This window comes from Ascaphus truei, chromosome 3, assembly GCF_040206685.1.
Source record: "Ascaphus truei isolate aAscTru1 chromosome 3, aAscTru1.hap1, whole genome shotgun sequence".
NCBI classification, from domain to species: Eukaryota; Metazoa; Chordata; class Amphibia; order Anura; family Ascaphidae; genus Ascaphus; species Ascaphus truei.
This window is the reverse complement of record NC_134485.1, coordinates 151,960,754-151,984,575: the sequence shown is the minus strand read 5'-3', so window position 1 is coordinate 151,984,575 and position 23,822 is coordinate 151,960,754. Positions and strand designations below refer to the sequence as shown.

At 43.5% G+C, this 23,822-nt stretch overlaps 1 protein-coding gene across 1 annotated transcript in view; it reads right to left on the bottom strand.

The window, feature by feature from the left end:
* CLTC (clathrin heavy chain) overlaps nt 1-23,822 on the bottom strand; it is a 305,075-nt gene that overhangs the window by 108,938 nt on the left and 172,315 nt on the right. Inside the window, exons 12-14 of the mRNA XM_075589655.1 lie at nt 23,096-23,260; nt 22,548-22,728; nt 15,679-15,842 (exon numbers count right to left, since the gene is read on the bottom strand). Coding sequence (XP_075445770.1) covers nt 15,679-15,842; nt 22,548-22,728; nt 23,096-23,260 — 510 coding nt within the window. The remainder of the gene's footprint in view (nt 1-15,678; nt 15,843-22,547; nt 22,729-23,095; nt 23,261-23,822) is intronic.

The following is a 23,822-nucleotide window of genomic DNA, read 5'->3' as shown; positions in this document are numbered from 1 at the left end:
CATAATGTCTCTGCAAAGCGCTACGTATACTGTAGCTAACAGTGCTATACAAAAACATGCTATTATTATTATTATTATAATATCAAGGTGATGCTCTGTGCAAATCAAATTCGAGAAGGCATTTTCAAAAACATTGCCGTAAACAAAGCCTCAAAGCTCCCGTCTCAAAGAGAATTACACGCAGGCGCAGTGAGGCTTTGTACTGTAGCTCGGCTATGGACGGTTTAAGAACACAATGGCAAGATTCAGAAAATTAACGACTCTGTGGAGAGGGGGGGGGGGTTGGGTGACTCATGCGCAGTAAGCAGCTAAATAGCTCCCATCTGAAAAAGGATCACACGCAGGCGCAGTGAGGCTTTGAAGCTCGGCTATGGACGGATTAAGAACACAATGGCAAGATTCAGAAAATTAACGACTCTGTGGAGGGGGGGGGTTGGGTGACTCATGCGCAGTAAGCATCTAGCTCCCATCTCAAAGAGGCTTAAAGTACACGCAGGCGCAGTGAGGCGATTGACGCTCGGCTAGGGACGGATTAAAAACAAAATTACTAACTTCAGAAAATTAATGACGCTGTGCAGGTGTCTGTCGAATTACTTTGTGGAGAGGGGGGGGTTGGGTGACTCATGCGCAGTAAGCAGCTAAATAGCTCCCATCTGAACAAGCATTACACGCAGGCGCAGTGAGGCTTTGAAGCTCGGCTATGGACGGATTCAAAACACAATGGCAAGATTCCAAAAATTAAAGACAGGCGCATGAAGTTCAAAGCTAAAGACATACACTGGCGACACACTTTATTCGAGCTCGGCTAGTCCCACGAATTCGGGTATACTCGGGTGTATTGAGGTTTGTGACTGTTTTCTGCCCGAGTGCATTGCGTTATTTTCCAGGCAGGGATTGAAGCATTTTATTCCCGCTGGCTGCAATACTGCACAGTATATATATATATACTGCATTACAATTCATGAATTTATGCCATCTGGTAGACACGCGAAGCATTGCAGCCTATTAAATCCTAATCATTATCATTTAACAGATCAGCCGCCCGTCAGCCAGGCATGAACCCAGGCTGAGAAGGCAAACGCAACGGGGCTTGTCTGAGGTGAGGAGCGGCGCATTCCAGGTATCTGCCAGGTACATACTGGGTATTTGCTCGAATAAAGTGTGTCGCAGCAGTACTTTAATTTCAAAAGGCAGTTCATCATAATAATACACCCCCAAATACAGTACGTAAAAAACACACAAATCAACCATGTGCAGTCAAACGCACAGGGTCGCAGACAAAAGCTACTGTACAGGAGGCGCATGCGCGAGGCTGGAGCAGATGGCAGCATAAACCTAGAGCTCCATCCCCCACCTCCCACAAAGTCATAAAAACGGCAATAATCACTGAAAAAACCCACAAATAAAAGCAGGAAAAGAGTAAGAGATACCCCCAGGATGGCTCCGCTATCAGCGAAAAAGAAAAAGGAAGGCGATTTAAGGCGTTATTTGGGACGTTCTACCCCACAAGGCGCTGCCGCAGCGGGACCGCCAGAGTCAGCAGCAGGATCAGATTCAGAGAGGGAAGAAGACCCCCCACTGCATCAGCCCACCCAGATGCCTGTCCGGATATGCGATTTTGATCGCTTATACCAGGACATGAAAGATATGATATATGTCGGACTGCAGGACACGAAAAAAGAGGTTCAGGGGCTGGGGGAGAGAACGGGTGCCCTAGAGGAAAAGATGGCGGCCGCTTCTAAACAACATAAAAAAAGCTGATAAAAAAATCACATATATGCAAACTCAAATTACAGAGATACTAGACAGACAGAAGGATGCCGAAAACCGGGACCGCAGAAACAATATCAGGGTGCGCGGCGTCCCAGAAACGATTACAGACGCAGAGGACTTTATATCCAGATGGCTGGAAACCATATTACCTGATCTCCCTGCGGCAGAAAGAGTGATGGACCGCTGCCACAGGGCCCTCAGAAGCCGCCCGGCAGCAGCTGATCAGCCGCGGGACATAATTGCAAGGTTGCACTATTTTAAAACTAGAGACGCGATCTTTAAATGTGCACGAACGGAGGGAGCATGCCGGTTTGAGGGAATCGCTATCCAGCTGTTCCAGGATCTATCCCCGATCACCCTCACGAGACGGAGAGCACTACACCCGGTCACCAAGCTGCTGAGAGACCGAGCGGTGAGATATCGCTGGACTTTTCCGTTTGGCCTGATGGTGATACGGAACGGAAGGGCCATAACTATAAAAGACCCAGGAGAAAGTGAAGAATTCCTGCATAAACTGGGACTGAAGGAGGGCCAGACACAAAGCCCCAGGAGAGAGGCACGGGAGGATCCAGAATGGAGCACCGTGGGAGCGCCAAAATCCCCCGAGGCCCGTTGAACCCCCCAGTTTCCTGAAACTAACTAAGTCCAGTTGACTACAATTAAAGTTTAAAAGTTGGAGCAAAGCTTCCCACACCAGTTTGCCAATCAAAGAACTTGCCAAGATATCTGTCAATGTCGTTGCCCTGCCGGTAATACCACTAAGAAGACTCCTCGGATTGCCTGAAAAAGAAGATCCAAAACCTTACCTGAAGCTGCAAATGGCGACTTGAGATGGAACGCAAGACACCCAACATGGTGCCCCAGACTGCGGCTCACAGCATGGCTTCGTTGCGGAAGTGAAGGGCCTCCAGGCGCGGGAACAGGGGAGGAGACGTCCTTCTCCGCGGGCTGACTGAAGGAAAATGGCGGCCGACGGAAATACGTCACCGGAAGTAGACCAGACGCCATCTTGGAGGTGGCAGAGGAGCAGATACGCCGGAAAGAAGCACCGGCAAGCACCGGAAGAGCACAGCACTCAATGGAAGAGGGGCACCACCACTTTCGAGGACTTAAGGCGCGAACAGCACTAATGGCGGCATGAAAAGACAAACACGGGCAAAGACACTACCCCGCAGCGGAAGCAGGGAAAAATGATTATGTCCGGGAATCGGAGGGGCAGAGGGAGGGGAGACCCAATTGATTCACCAGCACCTAGCAGGAGAGCAGAGAGGCGGGGACATAGCATGAAGGGCTAGTCAGTCGTAGCCTGCCATACACCACTAACGAGCAGTATAGTACCCAGCACAACAGAGGGCTGGAACGCACATAGACACTAAGACAGGCACGAAAGCACAAGAAAGAATAGCAGACAGGGGCAAACAGTTATTTTGTACAAGTTAACAGTTACACTCCAATAGTTAAAGTATTAAGCTGCACTTACAGGTAGCACGCAAAGTTACACAAAGTGGCCGTTACACTAATTCACTACTACGTTGCTTAGATAAGGGAGGAGGGGGGGAGCGCTGCCCCTCGCGAAGGCTTTAAGCATGAGTCTCCACATGGGCGTGGGAGAGACGACCCACGAGAGGCCCATGGAAGTCCCAATTAGGCCAGCCAAGAAGGATGGGAGAGGGGGAAGGAGGGCCATCCCGTACTCCATCCAGGCTGCACGCCTGAGAAGGGCAGAGAAGGAGATTGGGGGAGCTAGCTCTCGCCCAGTCCCCGGAATGTTGATATGTGTTGAAATGATTGTTGAATTGTGTTTTTTTATGTTTCCCCAGTGTGTTTCCCCCTGTACCCCTATGCCAAGGCTCCAGTCGGCGGACAAGCAGAATCAAGCACAAGAACTCCCACCACCCACATCGCAGTCACCAGAGGCTCAGACGGCTGCTTCCGCAAGAGTAAAGGTTGGGAACCACAAACATGAATAAAGGGATTACCATCATCTCACATAACGTTAAGGGTTTTAATAATCCAGGGAAACGCAGACTAGCTTTAGCTGACTATAAAAAAACAGACCCTGACATCATCCTCTTACAGGAAACTCATTTTTCCAAAACAAACTCCCCAAAATTTATCGACCATAGATATAAGAACTGGTTCTCAGCCTCAGCCACAAAAAAAAAAAAGAGGAGTAGCCATTCTGGTGCATAACCGTTTGCCCCTGACGATTACGACCATTAAAAAAGACTACAACGGCCGATTTCTCATTTTAGTCGGTGAAATAAGAGGTCAACCAATCGCGCTGGCAAATGTTTATGCTCCAAGTGAAGGCACGGAAGCTTTCTTAGACAGATTCTTCGCTATACTCCGGAGAGTAGCGCAAGGTTGTGTAATACTGGGGGGCGACTTCAACCAAACCCTAGACCCTATAATGGACAGATGCACTCCGGGCAGTAAAAATAGCTCTAAGATAAGACAAACTTGGAATAGAGGGCTACATTCCAATAACCTACTAGATATCTGGCGAGAACAGCACCGCCAAGATAAAGGTTTCACATTCTACTCCCATCCCCATGACAGATACAGTCGGATAGACTACCTGTTTGTATCAAGTAGAATGGTTTCACAGATCTCCCACACGGGCATCCACGATATTTCGTGGTCAGATCATGCACCGATTGAGCTACGGTGCACTAATTTTAGTCTGGACAGACCAGGAGCGAACTGGAAACTAAATGAAGTTTTACTAAAGATCCCAGCAATTGCACAAAACGTAGGGGACAAGATCAGGGAATATTTTCAGGAGAATATAGGAAGTGTGACTTCGCAGGCTATCTTGTGGGAGGCCCATAAGGCGACTCTGAGAGGAGAGCTCATGAGGATTGCAAGCAGGCGAAAGAGAGAGAAGGACAAAAAAATCAATCACTTACAAGCAGAATTAGCAGTCCTCTCAACTCGACACAAAAAGAATAAAGACGCGATGACCTTTAAGGAGTTGCTAGACACCAAAACCAAACTGAATATTTTGTTAACCTCCCGGGCTGAAAAAGAGCTGACATGGACTAAGCGGAAATATTTTGAAAAAGCAAACAGGCCAGATACCCTACTTGCCAATAAGCTAAGAGACAAAAACCAGGTCTCCCAAATTCATACAATTCGAACAAAACAAGGGGACCTGACCTCGGACCCTAAAAAAATAGTCAATGAATTTAAGGAATATTACGAGACCCTATACGATGGGGCGAAGGTGGCTCACACGCCAACCACACAAACACGGCTTAAGACGTTCTTGACTGAGGCACAGCTGCCTACAGTAACCAGAGAGGAGAGGGACGCACTGCAGGCAGAATTTACTAGCGAGGAACTTCTAGAGGTAATGAAGTCATTGAAAGCAGCCAAGGCCCCAGGCCCAGATGGCTTTTCCAACCTCTATTATAAGAAATTTCGTAAAATACTAGCTCCTCATTTACTAAAACTTTGTAATTCCTTTCTGGATGGTGCCCCTATCCCGAGCTCGATGCTCCAGGCGTCAATCTCTGTAATCTATAAACAAGGAAAAGACCCAGCGGACTGTAAAAGCTACAGACCCATCTCGTTAATAAACTCGGATATAAAAATCTTTTCCAAACTGTTAGCTAATCGCCTTAACCAGGTGTTGTCCAAGTTGGTCCATCCTGATCAAGTAGGGTTCATATGTGGTCGACAAGCAGCTGATAACACCAGACGGATTATTGACTTAATTGATCTGGCGCAGAAAAAACATATCCCGTCTATGGTGCTTAGTCTAAATGCTGAAAAAGCATTCGACAGAATAGACTGGCCCTACCTGAGGGCGACGCTTGGGGCGTTCGGGCTGGGAAGGAGAATGATAGAGGCAATTCTCGCTCTGTATCAGGGACCGACGGCGAAGGTCCGACACCAGGGCTTCCCTTCGGAAGAATTCCAGATAAAGAGCGGCACCAGACAGGGCTGTCCCCTGTCGCCCCTCCTCTTTGCGCTTTGTATTGAACCCCTGGCGGCACACATCCGTCTCAGCCCAAATATAACAGGTATCCAAATCAGCGACCAGCCACACAAGGTGGCCCTGTATGCTGATGACGTGATACTCACTCTATCACAGCCCCTCACCTCTCTGCCGAACGTCTTCCAATTACTAGGGGAATTTAATACAATATCAGGATTTAAAATTAACCAGGCAAAATCAGAGGCACTGAATATCAATTTACCTAAGGCCACTGAGAAATTGATCACGCTAAATTTTGAATTCAAATGGCAAGCCTCCTGCATCAAATATCTAGGAATAAATATCACAAAACAATCAGATACCCTTTATAAAGCGAATTACCCCAGATTAATTCGGACACTGAAGGAAGATCTCCGGAAATGGGCAGGGTACAACATATCCTGGATCGGGAAGATCCAATCACTGAAAATGAATCTCCTACCCAGGATACTATACCTATTTCAGACTCTTCCGGTCCCAATAAATAGGGAGAAGATCCTTCGGTTACAGTCCGCAATGGTGAAATTTATCTGGGGTAATAAAAACCCCCGTATCAAAACTAGTATACTAATTCGACCCACTACAAAAGGAGGACTAGCGGTACCTTGCCTGTTGTCGTACTATAGAGCGGCCCAATTAACCCAAATCATCCAGTGGCATACCCACCCTGTCCAGAGGCGATGGGTAGCGCTGGAGGCGGCCTGCTGTGCCCCGGTGGCATTGCAGGACCTGATATGGCTTCCAAACAAGGTCCGCAAGGACTTCACAAACCCGCTCCCCGCGGTAGTCAGCTCTTTGGCAGTCTGGGACAAAAGCAAATATAAGCACGTCCTGATGAGACAACACTCCTTGATGACCCCAATTTTGGGGAACCCTGATTTCGCTCCGGGCCTGCAGAAGAAAGATTTTATTACATGGACACAGAAGGGTTATACTCGCCTTCGACACCTGGAGGGTAGAATATCGATTAAATCGTTTGAGCAAATTAAGTCTGAAAAGTCAATTCCAAATTCAGAATTCTTTAGATACCTCCAGCTAAGAGCTTTCTATGACAAATTTCACATCCGCGCTAAACGCACTAATTTTGAGCAGCTCTGTTCCGTTGGATCAGGAACCAAGGGACTTATCTCTACAATGTATAAAGCGGTGGTCTGTCCGACTCCTGACACTGACGTGACATTAAAATATAGAAACAGGTGGGAAAGAGATCTAGGAGACACATTAGAGGACAAAGACTGGGATCAAATGAGCTTGGCGGCAGCTAAAAGCTCGATTTGCACGACATTAAAGGAGAACGCGTATAAAGTCCTAATGAGGTGGTATCTGACTCCGACACGATTATCAAAGTTTGTCAGAGGTTACCCCCCATTGTGCCCCAAACAATGTGGGGAGCAGGCAGACTTGCTACACATGCTGTGGGGCTGCACCAAGGTACTCCCAATCTGGGAGGAGATCAGAAATTGGCTTCAGAGAATTCTCGACCGCACGATCCCTTTGGACCCCTGGTTGTTTCTGCTGGCCAGACGCAATCAGGGGCTAAACAGGTCGGAGCACAAATTAATTGCACATTTTGCAACCGCCCTGAGGTGCGAACTCGCAGCATTGTGGAAGCAACCGGACATACCAAACATCCCAAAAATCAGAAATCGAATTTGGCACGTTTGCCGGATGGAACAGTTAACAAGTCTGGTTAACGACACCGGCACAAATTTTCTCAAAGTCTGGTCACCATGGCTAGCTCTGAACGATATCCCTGGGGTCAACGCCTCCAATATACTGCTTTAATAGTTGTAGACGCGTTCTCCTTGGATGAAGTGTAGAAGACAGGGAGACATAGACGCTTATCAAAACAAGGAGATAAATAAAAGGGGCAGAGAAAAGGATAGACAAGGGCCAAGATACTCCAGAAGAGTTCAGCAACCAACGCTACGACAGCAGTCACTGTGAGATCTTGCGGATCAGCTGTCCTATAAGCCCAAGAAGTCTGGGAAGCAGCGAGAACCACAACCCCTAAGGTGGAGCCCAGCTGAACTGGAATCGTTCGATGGCAACCCCCTCCCCGCCCCCCCCTTCCTACCTCCCCCCCCCCCGGTGTAGTATGTCGGTACGTCTTGTTGGTCTGTTAGTATCCCCAGTATGTCTTTTGTGAGTATAATTATAATATGAGTTGTTGTGGATACATTTGTATAAGACAATGGGTTGGAAGAAAATGTGATTATTGTACCATGCACTCAACAAAAATAAAAAAAACTTTTGGTTGAAAAAAAAAAAAGCTACTGTACAGCAGATTGAATATCGTAATACAGTAAGATGGTTTTTGCAGGCTTTTGGAGAAAAAAAAAATTACAATAAAAAAATTTTTTTTCACTCACTCAAGCAAGCAGTGGTGGGCGAAGTTACAGGCGCATGCGCAGAAAATTCCTGCTGTCAACCAGGAATGTGATTGAAACCAGACACACGTTCAAAGGAATGGTGTGGGAGAGATGTACTGCATTGCACAGAAGATAAGAAGTTGAAATACCCTGCAGTGCAGTTAATTATCCCGAGGGGAGAGCGCTGTATATGCCGAAATGTGACACAGTTACAGTACAGTACACGCCTATGCGTTTCAACAATTTTCAAATGAGACATACTGTACTGTACTGCAGAACAGCACTGCAAATGCATGTACTTTAAATATGCAAATTTACAATTACTGCGCGCGCGCACACAGACTGTGTACTGACATAGGTTGAACTGCGAAGGTATTAGACTTCCAAGACAACACCTCGCAAACGCCCCCCTGAGTTTTTACACAGCATTGCAATATTGCAGACAGCGAGAATAAAATGCTAATATCACGAGCGCGAAAATAACGCAGTTCACTCCGGGCGAAAACTACATAAAACCGCACATAACCGGAAAATCGCGGATCTAGACGATTTAGACTAAAGGCGGTCACCACTGTAACTCTTGGCTTTTTTGCAATTTCTCTGAGCATTGCACGGTCTGACGTGGGTGTGAATTTGCTGGGACATTCACTCATGGGAAGATTGGCAACTGTCTTCAATGTTTTCCACTTTTGAATAATCTTTCTCACTGTAGAATGATGGACTTTAAATTGTTTGGAAATGGCCTTATAACCCTACCCAGATTGATGGGCTGCAACAATTGCTTCTCTAAGATCATTGCTGATATCTTTCCTCCTTGGCATTGTCTTAACATACACCTGAATGCTCCAGATCAGCAAACTGCTAAAACGTCGGCTTTAATAGAGGTGGTCACATTTGCTGATGATCAATTAATCAAGGGCATTTGATTAGCAGCACCTGTCTGCTACTTAGCATCTTAATTCCTATGGAAGCAGTAAGGGTGTACTTAGTTTTTCACACATAGCTTCTCCATTTTGGCTTCATTTTTGTTAAATAAATCATGACACCGTGTAATATTTCATGTGTTGTTGTTCATCTGAGGTTGTATTTACCCAATTGTAAGACCTGCTAAGGAACAGATGATTGTTATGTCCTAATATGTAAAACCATAGAATTCAAAGAGGGGGCACTTTATTTTTCACACAACTTTACACACACACACATACACACATACACACACACACACACACACTGATATACTGATCTGTGTGGTTGATTCGAAGTGCTGGTTGTTTAAAGTGTGCAGTTCGAAACACAAGGAAAGGGAAGTGCTGTGTATACTAGCAATGGTGGCTGATTTTGGGGCGTGTGCAGTGGGTTAATTTATTTTTAAAGTGTGTGGTAATTGAAGCCTGTAACTTTTTTCCCCTTTCTCCTGCCTGAGGCAGAGTGGGTGTGGTTAATTTGTTAACCTAACACACCTGGTGGGTGTCCCTAATTAAACAGAGGCTTCTAACGAATTCTGAGCTTGCGTATATCTGTGTGGTTGATTTAAAGTGCTGGTTGTTTAAAGTGTGCAGTTAGAAACAGAAGCAGTTTTGAACAAGCAAGCGGTTAAACAAGGTACAGTATAGTATATTCAAGTACAGTTTACTGTTGGTACTTATAAACTTCATAGTTGCTAGAATGAGCCGGAATGAAAATGCCACTCAATGCACATCTTGCCACATGTATGTGCACTTGGAGCAGCTGTTCCAATGAGCATAATGCTGTGGGAAGTGTGAGCGGGTGGTCTCTTTAGAGTCAGTGATTGCTGATCTGAAGAGGCAACTTGCAATATTGAGGGACATTTGCAATCTTGAAAGGGGTTTAGAGCTCACTGAGCAGGGCCTTGCTTCGAGTAGTGGTGCAGATGGTGGCGCTGTTAGTGAGGAGCAGGTAGGTAGCTTGGTTGCTGTTATTGAAGAGCAGGTAGGTAGCTGGGTGACAGTTAGAAAGGAAGCAGGGGCAATAGGTAGAGGCAGGTCATTTCTAAGCTGACACATCCCAATAGATTTGCCATATTGAGTGAAGATATTGGGAGTGTCAGGGCAGAAATGGCAAGGCTGGAGGAGACTAATTCCTCTAGCAGCCAGGGGAATAGTTCCTCCAGCACAGTGGGGACTCAGGATGCTCAGATACATAGAAAGATTGTGGTGGTAGGTGACTCCATTATTAGGAAAGTAGATAGAGCAATCTGTTGCCATGACCGCATGAACCAAACAGTTTGTTGTCTACCGGGTGCTCGGGTTCGGCACATTGCGGATCGGGTAGATATTGTTGGGAAGGGGGGGGGTAACAGTGATCATAACATGGTCTCATTTGAAATAAATTATCAAAAAAAAAAAGATTACCTGGGTTCAACAAAGCCCGTAAACTTTAGAAAGGCAGTTCATAAGCGTCTTGAAAAAATTTAAGTAAATAAGGGACCTGGCCCCGATGGCATACATCCAAGAGTTCTCAAGGATTTAAGCTCAGTAATAGCCAAACCATTATATTTAATATTCAAGTACTCCATTTCACAGGCTCAGTACAAGATTGGCGTAAAGCAGATGTGGTGCCTATATTTAAAAAGGGAGCTAGATCACAACCCGGGAATTACAGACCTGTAAGCCTGACTTCAAAAGTGGGGAAATTACTTGAAGGTTTAATACAGTATAATATTCAGGAATACCTAATGGAAAACAAAATTATTAGTAATAGTCAGCATGGATTTATGAAGGAAAGATCATGCCAAACTAACCTTATTTGTTTCTTTGAGGAGGTAAGTAGGAATTAGACCAGGGTAATGCAGTTGATGTGGTCTACTTAGATTTAGCAAAGGCTTTTGATACGGTTTCACACAAGAGGTTGGTGTACAAAATAAAGAAAATTGGACTCAGAAATAATATATGCACCTGGATTGAAAATTGGTAAAGGACAGACAACAGAGGGTTTTCATAAATGGAACTTTTTCAAGTTGGGCTAAAGTCGTGAGAGGAGTACCTCAGGGATCGGTACTGGGACCCCTGCTTTTTAACTTGTTTATTAATGACCTTGAGGTTGGCATCGAGAGCAAAATCTCCATCTTTGCTGATGATACTAAATTGTGTAAGGTAATAGAATCAGAGTAGGATGTAATTTCTCTTCAGAAGGACTTGGAGAGACTGGAAACGTGGGCAGGTAAATGGCAGATGAGGTTTTTATACAGATAAATATAAGATTATGCATTTGGAATGCAAGAATAAGAAGGCGAATTATAAATTAAATTGAGATATATTGAGGGAATCCTTGATGGAGAAGGATTTAGGAGTGCTTGTAGACAGCAGGCTTAGCAATAGTGCCCAAAGTCACGCAGTAGCTGCAAAGGCAAACAAGATCTTATCTTGCATTAAAACGGGCAATGGATGGAAGGGAAGTAAACTTTATTATGCTCCTTTACAAAGCATTAGTAAGACAACAGCTTGAATGTACAATTTTGGGCACCAATCCTAAGAAAAGACATTATGGAACTAGAGAGATTGCAGAGAAGAGCCACCAAATTAATAAAGGGGATGCACAATGTAACTTATGAGGAGAGGCTAGCTAAATTAGATTTATTTACATTAGAAAAGAGGCGTCTAAGAGGGGATATGATAACTATATACAAATATATTCAGGGACAATACAAGGAGCTTTCAAAAGAACTGTTCATCCCAAGGGCAGTACAAAGGACTAGGGGCCATCCCTTAAGGTTGGAGGAAAGGAGATTTCACCAGCAACAAAGGAAAGGGTTCTTTACAGTTAGGGCAGTTAAAATGTGGAATTCATTACCAAGGGAGACTTATGGCAGAAACAATAGATATGTTCAAAAAAGGTTGGAAACTTTTTAGCAAGGAAAGGTATAAAGGGAAATACCCAATAAGTAAACATGGGAAGGATGTTGATCCAGGGAGTAATCTGATGGCCAATGGTTGGAGTCAGGAATACATTTATTTTCCCCCTTATGGACATATCATTATCCGATATTTCACTGGGGTTTTTTGTTTGCCCTTTTCTGGATCAATATACTATAAATACATATTTAGGATAAAAGTATCTGTCGTCTAAATTTAGCATTAGGTTGAACTTGATGGATGCAGGTCTTTTTTCAACCTCATCTACTATGTAACATTTAGTTTTTCAAATATTTGTTAGGGTATCAATAGAGACTCTGCAGCTGTGAGCTCGCAATCAGCTGTTACCTCTACTCTGTAGCAGTAACACAATTACATTTACCTCCGGTTCCGTAATACAGTTCCCAACATTGCATATGCACCGTTCTCACCACGGTACTGGGACACCGCAACATGTTATGAGGTGTTCCCTGCAGCTGTGACCTCCGTATTGCTGCCGCCATCTCTCCAATGCATAATCAGAAACCATTATTACGACGGTAATTCCACGATCCAGGGGCTCTCTGCAGCAGTGAGTTCTTAAATCAGCTGTTACATCTACCCTGAGGCAAAAGTACTATTACGTTAGGGCCGCAAGACTATCCCATTAACCGGGATGTGTATTTGCACACCGACTTACTCAGCAATCACCGGATCAATATCAGCGCTCGAATGGGACAGTTCTACCAATACCATTTAGTTTTGGCATGCCATCCCTTGATTAGGTACAGTGGAGCTGTAAAGTTATTTCCACCATTAGGGAAAAAGGATTAATACACATACCACCACCTCCTCCTGTGCTTTGGTGATCCACTTGCCTCATTACTCACATTACCTCCTAGAATGTATCCTGAAGCTAGCTACACTGATACATTTCACTCACATATATTGCCACCCAGTAACTAAACACAGGGGTAGGCTTCCTAGTGTTGCCTTACATACCGTTATATTCAGATATACTGTAACACCACTGCCTCCAAGAAGGGATTTTGAGGCAAGCTATATTGATACTTTATGTTCCATCCATGCAGCTAACCAATAGCCTGACCTAAAAGCTAGGCAATTCAATGTTAACACACATTATTACATCAGGATATAACAATATATAATGTATAATGTAGCACTATACAAATAGCATCTTGCAATAGACCAGGGGTGCGCAAACTTTTGTTGCTGCTCCCCCTACCTGCTCTCCCCCCTTACCTTAGTGCGACGTCAAATGATGCTGCGGAGTCATGTGACATCACGTGACGCAGCATTGCCATGGAGACGTGTTCCGATGCCGGTTGAATCTCAGTAAGTTGAGTTGCAGAGGCCTCGCGCAGTCCCCCGGCATTTAATTTAAATGCCTTGGGGAAGAGCGTGGGGCCTCTGCAACCACCACACCCCCCAAGAAAAATCTTGCGCCCCCCCTTTTGTGCACCCCTGCTATAGACAGCTATCACAGAACACACTGCGCACTGCTTCACAGCAATTGTTACAGCGTGTGGGATTTGGGTTTTTGAAGTGAAACTTCTTTAGTGGCACCTATTCTGATGGGGTAAAACGGGAGAGTTGGGGGCGAAATGTGAAACGGAAGTGACGTCACGGCTGCCCCCCTCCCCCCGCGTCTACTGTGACATGCTCCTAACAGCCGCCGCTCCCCGACACACACCCGCTGTGACATGCGGCGGCGGCGGCGATAGCCGCCCGCGCTGCTCCTAACGGCCGCCGTTACCCCCACACGTCCGCTGCCATGGGTGTAGCAAGATGGCTGCCGCAGAGCTTCCGGTGCTAGAGTGAAAGGTGTACTGTAGCAAGAAGGCAGGCGCGGGGATTTTAAATCAGTCAGCCGCTGCTCAGCCTCTCTCCTCCCTACCTCCGCTTCCCTGTGTCCCGCTGACTGAGCGCTGCCGGGGCCGGAGGAGGAGGAGAGGAGCCCAGGGATCATGGAGGGTAACTGGGAGGAAGCAGAGCGGTGTGTGCGGATCGGGCGGGCAGCGCTGGAGACCTGAGATTGGGAGAGAGAGCCTGGTGCTTCCTGAGCAAAGCGGATAAACTGTCAGTGTGAAGGCATTTGTGGGTGAAGGGGGAGGGAGCTGCTTACCTTACGGCAGCCCGCAGCAGCTCCCTCCTGCAGCCCGAGCCCAGGGAGGGGGGAAGAGTAGCGGGTCCCGGGTCCCTCCGCTCAAGCCTCGCCCTCCCGCTCCACTCCGGCTCCCGCTCCCTACAGACCGCATATCGCGGTCTGTGTCTGTCAGCGCCCGCCTGTCTGCAGTGCGGGCGCGCTGACAGAGAGCGGGGCCTGATTAGCCTCGCCGAGCAGAGCTGGAGGAGGCCGGCGTTCTGCTCTGCCGCCGTGATCTGATGTGCAGGGGTGAGGTGAGGAGGTGCGGGGGGGGGGGGGGGGAGGGGTGATGTAACGTGCAGGGGGGGTGATGTAAGGTGCAGGGGGGGGTGATGTAAGGTGCAGGGGGGGTGATGTAAGGTGCATGGGGGGTGATGTAAGGTGAAGGGGGTTGATATGTAGGGTGCAAGGGGGCTGATGTGCAGGGGGGGATATGTGATGTGCAGGGGCGATGTGATATGCAAGGGGATATGTAAGGTGAAGGGGGGTGATGTTCAGGGGGGGTGATGTGCAAGGGGATATGTAAGGTGCAGGGGGGGTGATGTGCAGGAGGGGTTATGTGCAGGGGGATATGCAAGGTGAAGGTGGCTGATGTGCAGGAGGGGTGATGTGCAAGGGGATATGTAAGGTCACACTCAGTCACACGCGCGGGCGCACGCGCGGTCACACGCGCACACTCAGTGCAAATAGCTAATACAGGGGATGTGTGCCGAGCACGCGCATTCTAAGTCAAATTTATTTGCGTTTTGTCAATGAACTTGTATTTTGATTTTTAATTAAAACATCACCAACACAAATACAATTTCTGTGACAAAAGTCAAAGAAGTTTCACTTACTATGCGCGTGCACAGCACACACACCTCTTTTTTACCCTTAATATTTTACTATTGCTATACTAAAATGTTATTTTAACAACATGAATTTTTCTAGAATATCTGTTCTGGGGGTTTTCTAATTACAATACCATTGTGTACTATAATTTGTAATACATCTATATACACTACAGTATGGATTTGAATGCATGCAATTTGGGGACTTTCTGGCCTACTGCCTCCACCCCAGACACAGTAGTCCGAGTGTCTCTATGTTTCAATATACAAAGATTGGTTGACCACTTCCCAAATATTTGAACAGATTAAAGATTTATTTCCGCCTACTATGTGTTTGATAGGTATGAAGCAGGGGGACTGCAGAGTTGAACCCCGGTAACTTCAGACCCCAGGAGCCTCTGCTTCTCTAGATACTTTCTACAGAAGCAAACGCCGGCTACTTCAACGTTGTTAAATATTCCACAGCACGCAGGCGAAAAGAAAGCTACGCTACATGACATTGCGGTTTTCGATTGGCCCCCGTGCAGCGGGAGATTAGAGCAGTCATTGTGCACAAACCTCGGGCTGCTAAAGTCATGAACTATGGAAGCAAGTATCGTGGGAAGCATAGGGAGCTGAAATTACTAGTGTTCATCTCAGGAGACCCTATCACATAAAAATACCTATATAAAAAGGTAGAAAGTGTTTGTAAAAGAATTACCTTTAGAAAATTTTTTACTCTCTCTGGATCATAGCAGTTACTTTCTCTGCAAATTCTTTCCACTTCTTTAATTTGCCCAGTTTTGCAGGCGGCCTGGATATATTTGAAATGCACGTCTGGATCCTGGCTGAAGTTTACAATGGAGCCAAGGAAGTAAAATAGACCTTAAAACATAGAATGAAAACAGGAGTAGATTGCTTTTGGAAAACAGAACATGATCACATTGACTCCCTAAAAACAGGTTAAAAAGAAATAAAGCCATCCTATGAAACAGCAAAAACACGTAAAAACAGTTTGTGACCTCTATCAGAGGAATCAAGATTTGTTTCTTGGCAGTTTTATACATGGCATTGATGAAATACTTTAAACTTAATGAATTTGCACGTGTAAGAACATTTACATCAACCGTAGTTGTATTCGGAACACTGAAAAGTCAAATTGGACAATTCTCTTACAGTAAAAACTTGCAACTACCAAAAAGCAAATATCATGGTAACTTAATCACTACCTTAGAGAAGTAGTTATAAACCTTTTTTTTTGGTTAAGGAACCCTAGAATTAGATTGTGAAATTCTGGGGAACTCCAAGCCTCTCTCCATGTCCATGTCATATACATCCAAGAGTTCTCAAGGAGTTAAGCTCAGTAATAGCCAAACCATTATATGTAAAATTCAAGGACTCCATTTCACAGGCTCAGTACAAGATTGGCGTAAAGCAGATGTGGTGCCTTTAATTAAAAAGGGAGCTAGATCACAAGCAGGGAATTACAGACCTGTAAGCCTGACTTCAATAGTAGGGAAACTACTTTAAGGTTTAATACAGGATAATATTCAGGAATACCTAATGGAAAACAAAATTATTAGTAATAGTCAGCATGGATTTATGAAGGATAGATCATGCCAAACTAACCTTATTTATCTCTTTGAGGAGGTAAGTAGGAATTTAGACCAGGGTTATGCAGTTGATGTGGTCTACTTAGATTTTGCAAAGGCTTTTGATACGGTTTCACACAAGAGGTTGGTGTACAAAATAAAGAAAATTGGACTCAGTAATAATATATGCACCTGGATTGAAAACTGGTTAAAGGACAGACCAAAGAGGGTTGTCATAAATGGAACTTTTTCAGGTTGGGCTAAAGTCGTGAGAGGAGTACCTCAGGGATCGGTACTGGGACCCCTGCTTTTTAACTTGTTTATTAATGACCTTGATGTTGGCATCGAGAGCAAAGTCTCCATCTTTGCTGATGATACTAAATTGTGTAAGGTAATAGAATCAGAGCAGGATGTAATTTCTCTTCAGAAGGACTTGGAGAGACTGGAAACGTGGGCAGGTAAATGGCAGATGAGATTTAATAAAGATCAATGTAAACTTATGCATTGGGGATGCAAGAATAAACAGGCGACTTACAAATTAAATGGGGATAAATTGGGGGAATCCTTGATGGAGAAGGGTTTAGGAGTGCTTGTAGACAGCAGGCTTAGCAATAGTGCCCAAAGTCATGCAGTAGCTGCAAAGGCAAACAAGATCTTATCTTGCATTAAATGGGCAATGGATGGAAGGGAAGTAAACATAATTATGCCCCTTTACAAAGCATTAGTAAGACCACACTTTGAATATGGAGTACAATTTTGGGCACCAATCCTTAGAAAAGACATTATGGAACTAGAGAGAGTGCAGAGAAGAGCCACCAAATTAATAAAGAGGATGGACAGAATTTATTAGTGTGAACTAACGTACATGAACAAGACATCCCCACATAATCAACTCAGCACCTTATGATAGAAAATATAGGGGACTATATTATGTCAACACCTCCCCTGATCTAAGATGAATGAGAAAGATAAATACACTCTAGCACTCCTATACAGGATTGATCATAAAATAGGTGATAAATGCCCCTACTTTGTATGCATTGACTGTTTACTGTATCTTTTTAAAGATATATTATCTGCTATTAATGCGTCATTCCATCTTGAGATACAATTGTGTGTCTACCCACTCAGGCTAGGCTTTTGAATTTTATCCTTCGTTTCAATTGTCACGCATTACCACCTCATACTGTAAGTCATTAGTGGTTTATAATTAAATGTTGCAATTTATGACGTCTAACATATGATGTGTGGTTCTAAATGGAATTTTGTTTTTCTCCTGTCATTAGAATCTGCGGGAGACCTCAAATCAGCTATTCCACTTTCCCTCCCACTTGCTTTCTATTGGTGCAATTTCAAGCTGTTTCAGCTTAAATACCTGACATACCATAACCTGATAGACCCCTTGAAAAAGACCATTAATGGCGAAACGTACGTTGGGGTCGTTCCTGAGGAATTTTGAGGTCTGACTGTCCTGCTGTGTGTGCCCGCTGAGACACATTGAGATCGGCTATGATCAGGAAGAATCTGAGTTCTGTCTACTATTGTTTGTTGCGCTGCAGCCTGCTAGCTGCTGAAGCTTTACTGTGAACGGATGATCATGCACTCTGTCAGCTGCTGCGTGTCACGCTCTGATTATCTTCCCTCCTGTGACCGGAGGAGTCTGTGTTTCGTTTGCTGCTGTGGATAGTGCTGCAGCTTGTCAGCTGCTGGAGCCTTGACCTGACCAGACGACCCTGTGCTCTGTGAGCTTCTGCATACCGGGCTTCTACTCAGTTTCCGGTATCTGTGAGTCAAGGAGAGGCAGGTTCTTGCGATGTGCCTAGGGGTTAATGCCTCTAGGTACTAATAACTACATTTGGCAGTGTATCCCAACATATCTGGACATTATTTAGATTCTAACTTTGGATAGGGACATCCCCCCCCACCCCACTTTCTACTTTGGCAGATACTAATTACAATTGTGTGCATTTATCACCTATTTTATGATCAATCCTATATAGAAGTGCTAGAGCATATTTATCTCTCTCATTCATCTTAGATCAGGGGAGGTGTTTACATAATACAGTCCCCTATATTTTCTATCATCAGGTGCTGAGTTGATTATGTGGGATGTCTTGTTCATGTGCATGTGCATTAGTTCACACCGGCCGGTGTTTCTAGAGTTAAGGTGAAAAAATTATTTTTTTCACTTTGACTTAAGATAACTAAATTCTCAGTGTGCATATAATTAAGTGGAGAGCATTATACCATCACAACTATTATGTTTGTTGATTTATAGCTTCACTATTTACTTATTGCAGGTAGTCAGTTCAGATACTAAGGGTTTCCTCAGGATATTTAAATTTTCTGTTGTGTGTTTTTTTGATATTGCTTGAGTAAAATCTTTATATTTAAGGATATGCTAGAGTGCATATTTGGAGCTTCTGTTTGTTTCTTGTATATAAGAAGTTAAACCTTGCTTTATGCAATGTACAGTACCATCACCAGAAGAGGAGATCAGAGATCTCAAAAGCTCACACAAATAAAAGCATTTCGTTAGCCACAGAACGGTATAGTCTATTCATTATTGAATATATATATATATATATATATATATATATATATATATATATATATTATACACACACACACACACACAAAACGGAAATAGCCGTGTATATATATATATATATATATATATATATATTATACACACACACACACACACACAAAACGGAAATAGCCGTGTTAGTCCAGCAAATGAGCATCCAGTGTCACCTTTTGCCTTAACCCACTCACACACCATAACTTATCTAATGCGTGGTGAAACCTACCCAGCCTTACAATTGCAAAGCCAGAACAACCTGCCTCAAACTGATGAAACCCAAAAGGTCTTAACAGCTGTCTGTGAGTAGGATTACTGGCTATGCATCTTAATCTAGACTGTGCTAAAAGCTGTGAAATGCAGCGAGCATACGCTTATAAGGGTTCCATGTGAAAATGGATGAGGCAAAAGGTGACACTGCTCATTTGCACATCATTTCCCAGAATCTCTGGCTGCAGTGGAAGCACTGTATGCTAGGTGATAATGGTGAAAAGCAGGGTTGCAGACCTGTCTAAGACATGTCAATGTGCTCACAAGCGATATTTTTATTTGCTATATGCTATACGGTGGAGGTTTTTTTGTCACTTTCACCCACCATAACTTATCTAATGTACACACAGACATTTTGTTGATATCATTATACAATTTTTTAGATTTAGTGTTCCTTTTAAGGCCCAAAAGTAGCTCTGTCTTTTTTTTATGAGCCCCCTGGAATCCACGTTATAATATTAGTGTCGTGTTTCTTCCGGTAAAATCTATTTTTTTTTCTGCTCTAAAAACTTTGAGTCCTCAGTATTCGGGACCCATCTCATGTGATTGTTGCTGGTCAGGTCTAGATAGGAATTTACATTAATCTCTTTGAAATAGAAAAATAAATAAAGAAAGAAAATTTCGAAAAGAAGGCTGAGCACAGCAAAAGCAAATAGGGCTGGAGGTTAGTAAAAAAAAATATCTATTGTGCATAATAACAAAGTGTAACAGAAGGGTCCTCTGACACGTTTCTCACCTGGTCAGAGCTTTATCATCAAAGAGTGACATGTCCTAAAAAACTCCCATTAAATAACCATCGCCGTGCAGAGGTAGATTCGCGCCAATGCCCACCTGCAGGTCAGGTAATGAATGACCTGGTATATGGCAACGGATGCCTCAGAGGTACAAATCACCAGAGCAACAGAGACGACTAAAGAAGTGAGAGTACTGCACCGACACACTTTATTCGAGCAAATACCCGGTATGTACCTGGCAGATACCTGGAATGCGCCACTCCTAACCTCTGACAAGCCCCGTTGCATTTGCCTTCCCAGCCTGGGTTCATGCCTGGCTGATGGGCGGCTGATCTGTTAAATGATAATGATTAGGATTTAATAGGCTGCAATGCTTCGCGTGTCTACCAGATGGCATAAATTCATGAATTGTAATGCAGTTTATATATATATACTGTGCAGTATTGCAGCCAGCGGGAATAAAATGCTTCAATCCCTGCTTGGAAAATAACTCAATGCACTCGGGCAGAAAACAGTCACAAACCTCAATACACCCGGGTATACCCGAATTCGTGGGACTAGCCAAGCTCGAATAAAGTGTGTCGCCAGTGTATACAATGTAAACAAAACAAACTAAAACAAACCCTCCTGACTGCTACTTAGAAACATGCCAAACCACAATTGCTTAATATCCAGGAGATAATATAGTATCCAAATAATGGGATAACGAACCCCACAACAAAGCAGGCATAGTGTATATAGATATAACACTTAACATATAGAACAGGCCTGCACAACTCCAGTCCTCGAGGGCCGCAAACAGGCCAGGTTTTCCGGATATCCCTACTTCAGCACAGCTGGGTCAATTAGTGGCTCAGTATGACTGAGCCACTAATTTAGCCAGCTGTGCTGAAGTAGGAATATCCGGAAAACCTGGCCTGTTTGCGGCCCTCGAGGACTGGAGTTGTGAAGGCCTGATATAGAAGCAATCTACTGAAAAAATAATTACATCACAATAAAAACAACTCAACATTAGAACATGTAAGTGACTACCAAACATAAAAAAGACAACTGTGAATTAAACTAATATATCCAACCTCAATGACTAATATAAACACCTAAAAATGAAAGTATAAATAGGTATAACATTAATGATTTGTTTATAAAATAATCATAACATAGAGTGTAAATATACATAGAATACTCATACAAAAAGTACTATTAATTAATTACTGAAATATATAATAAATTCTAATTCAAAAATTTAAAGAATGATTTAGTAACTATCTAAAATAAAAAAACTATATTATAATAGATAAATAACTCTCCTCAACAAGTAATCAGGATTACAAGATGTTAAAAATAGGTACTTCGTGCATATGGCCTCCTCCTTCATGTACATTTTAAGATCGAAAAAATGTACCACTAATTCAGAGGTACAGATGCAGCCACGAGTATCCGAACACTTGCCTTGGAAAATCTGGGGCAATCTCCCAGTAATGCTGCAATCAGCCGTGAATTGAAGTTTAAAATATTTGGTATTCAAATCAGCAACAAACGCCAGCAGAGAGGCGTCATCTCCCTTCTAGATTATGAAAAACATCGTCAATGTAGCTTTCTCCAAAAGTTTTTGTCACAGACACATCGACATTCCAAAGGGTAACCTTTCATTAATTTTATAATTTATTGCATTTATGTGCATTACGTTACAGCACCACTGGGAGATACCCTGTTGTAGGTTTTTAGCCCTTTTCGACACATTTAGTCAGTCATGACTATATATGTATGGGAGTGTTTTGATGAAGTACGTCATTGTGCAAAACGCGTTGAGGTGCGTCATCACGTTACAAAGACGTACACGCCGGTTCGAATGCTTATCGCGCAACTGCCCTGGATTTCGCTGCTCCAACCATTGTGACAGGACGGGACCCAGTTACGGAGCATCGTGCAGTACTACCATTCTTCTCTGCACAAGTCTGGAATTGTGTTATCTCTAGTCTTTGAATTAATGCTTGGTGTGCCTGGTCTTTTTTTGATGTTTGTTCCTGGAGGTCTGTAAGGTTCTCCGTCTGCGAGCGATCGCCCGCACTGACAAGGCTGCAAAGGGGGATTGGATTGACTAGCATTCATTTGGTGAAACAGTTCAGGACAAGAGTGAACTTCTACATACACACCACACATTCAAATCGTGACCACATAAAATAAATATAAAGGCAAAATTAAACATACAGTATGTGCAATTATTTCATAATTATTAAAACGAATGGTGTCAGTAATTAAAAAATATATATATATTTTAAAAGGCCTATCAATTGCCAGAAGATTTTAAAGCAATGTTATGCACATACATAAAAACTCTAAGGTGGAAACACACTGGTTAGTACATCTCTATAAAAGACAACCCTCAGTTCCATTACATTGTGTGGTTTACCTTCAAAACTTTTGAAAGATTCAAAAAGCTCGATGAGGGACTGAGTGGAGAGCTGTTCATGGTACTTGGAAGCTACCTGGACGCATATCTGCAGGTTTTGCCGGATGTTTGCAGAGAGCATAGCACGCAGACACTCCACAGAGTCTTCAACAGATAGGGAGCCAAAATAATTCACCAACCACTGCAATCACAGCAATGAAGATCAGATCATTTTTTTTTTTAAGTACTGGCCTCTGAAGTGCAAGGTACCTATTCTAGCTTTCATTATGACATGGTCTATAAGATCTTAATATCAGGTGTTCTTTGTGGGAACGGATTCTTTGACTGTGTACAACTCAGAACATCGCAAAGTACCGTGTACCAGATAAATGTACAGTACTACAATATTAGTGATCATTTTTAAAAATACAAAACGGGAAAGCAATTCAACGGATTTTCCAAGTGAAATTCCCTTACTATTATTTCATACAATTAAACATTGCCTTGAAATATGTTTACTTCAGTTAATATTGGAGATTCACATCTGCAAACTTATCCACAGAGTTTACCTCTGGATTGAGAAGATGAGTGTGGACAACCGCCCGCTTAATATCATATAGATCAGTGAAGTGTTCCAAGGCTCTCTGAAGGAGGCCTGCTTTCTCGCAAAGCTGGGCAATGTGAGCACGGTCGTAGTGAGTAAACATCTGGTTGCCCAAAATAGCATCTGCAACCTAAAAAATAAGAATGTAGATTAGTTTCTTTGTAGAGCATTCATGTTATCTTGCATCCTAGACATGAGTCTCAAAAAATATTAGACTTTACTGAGAAGCATTAATAAATGCTTCTCAGTAAAAACTAATTATACCTTCTGTATAATGATCTTCAGCAGAAATGTAACACTATCACCAAACTTGAGATTTACAAACGCAGAAGCTCGTACGTTTATGCAAGTCTTATATTTTGTGTTACGCATTTGGCACAGATAAGATTATTAATAAAAACAAAATGAACTGAGTATGTGTTTTGTCAGGAAGAAGATTTTGCTTCATTAAATGTCTTTTAATTGCCAGGCATTAAATGTCTTAATTGCCAGTCCGAATTAAGTCAGACCCTTTTTTTTCAATATCACTTTACATTTGCTAAAAATATAGTTGGAACAGTTTTAGTCAACTGTCTAATGAGTGGAAGTTCACTGATGTTTCTATTGATTAAGGCACACACACCTTTAATGATTATTTGGGGGCAAGCACGGTGAATACAGGGCTTGGCAACCTATGTGTAAGTAAGTTAAAG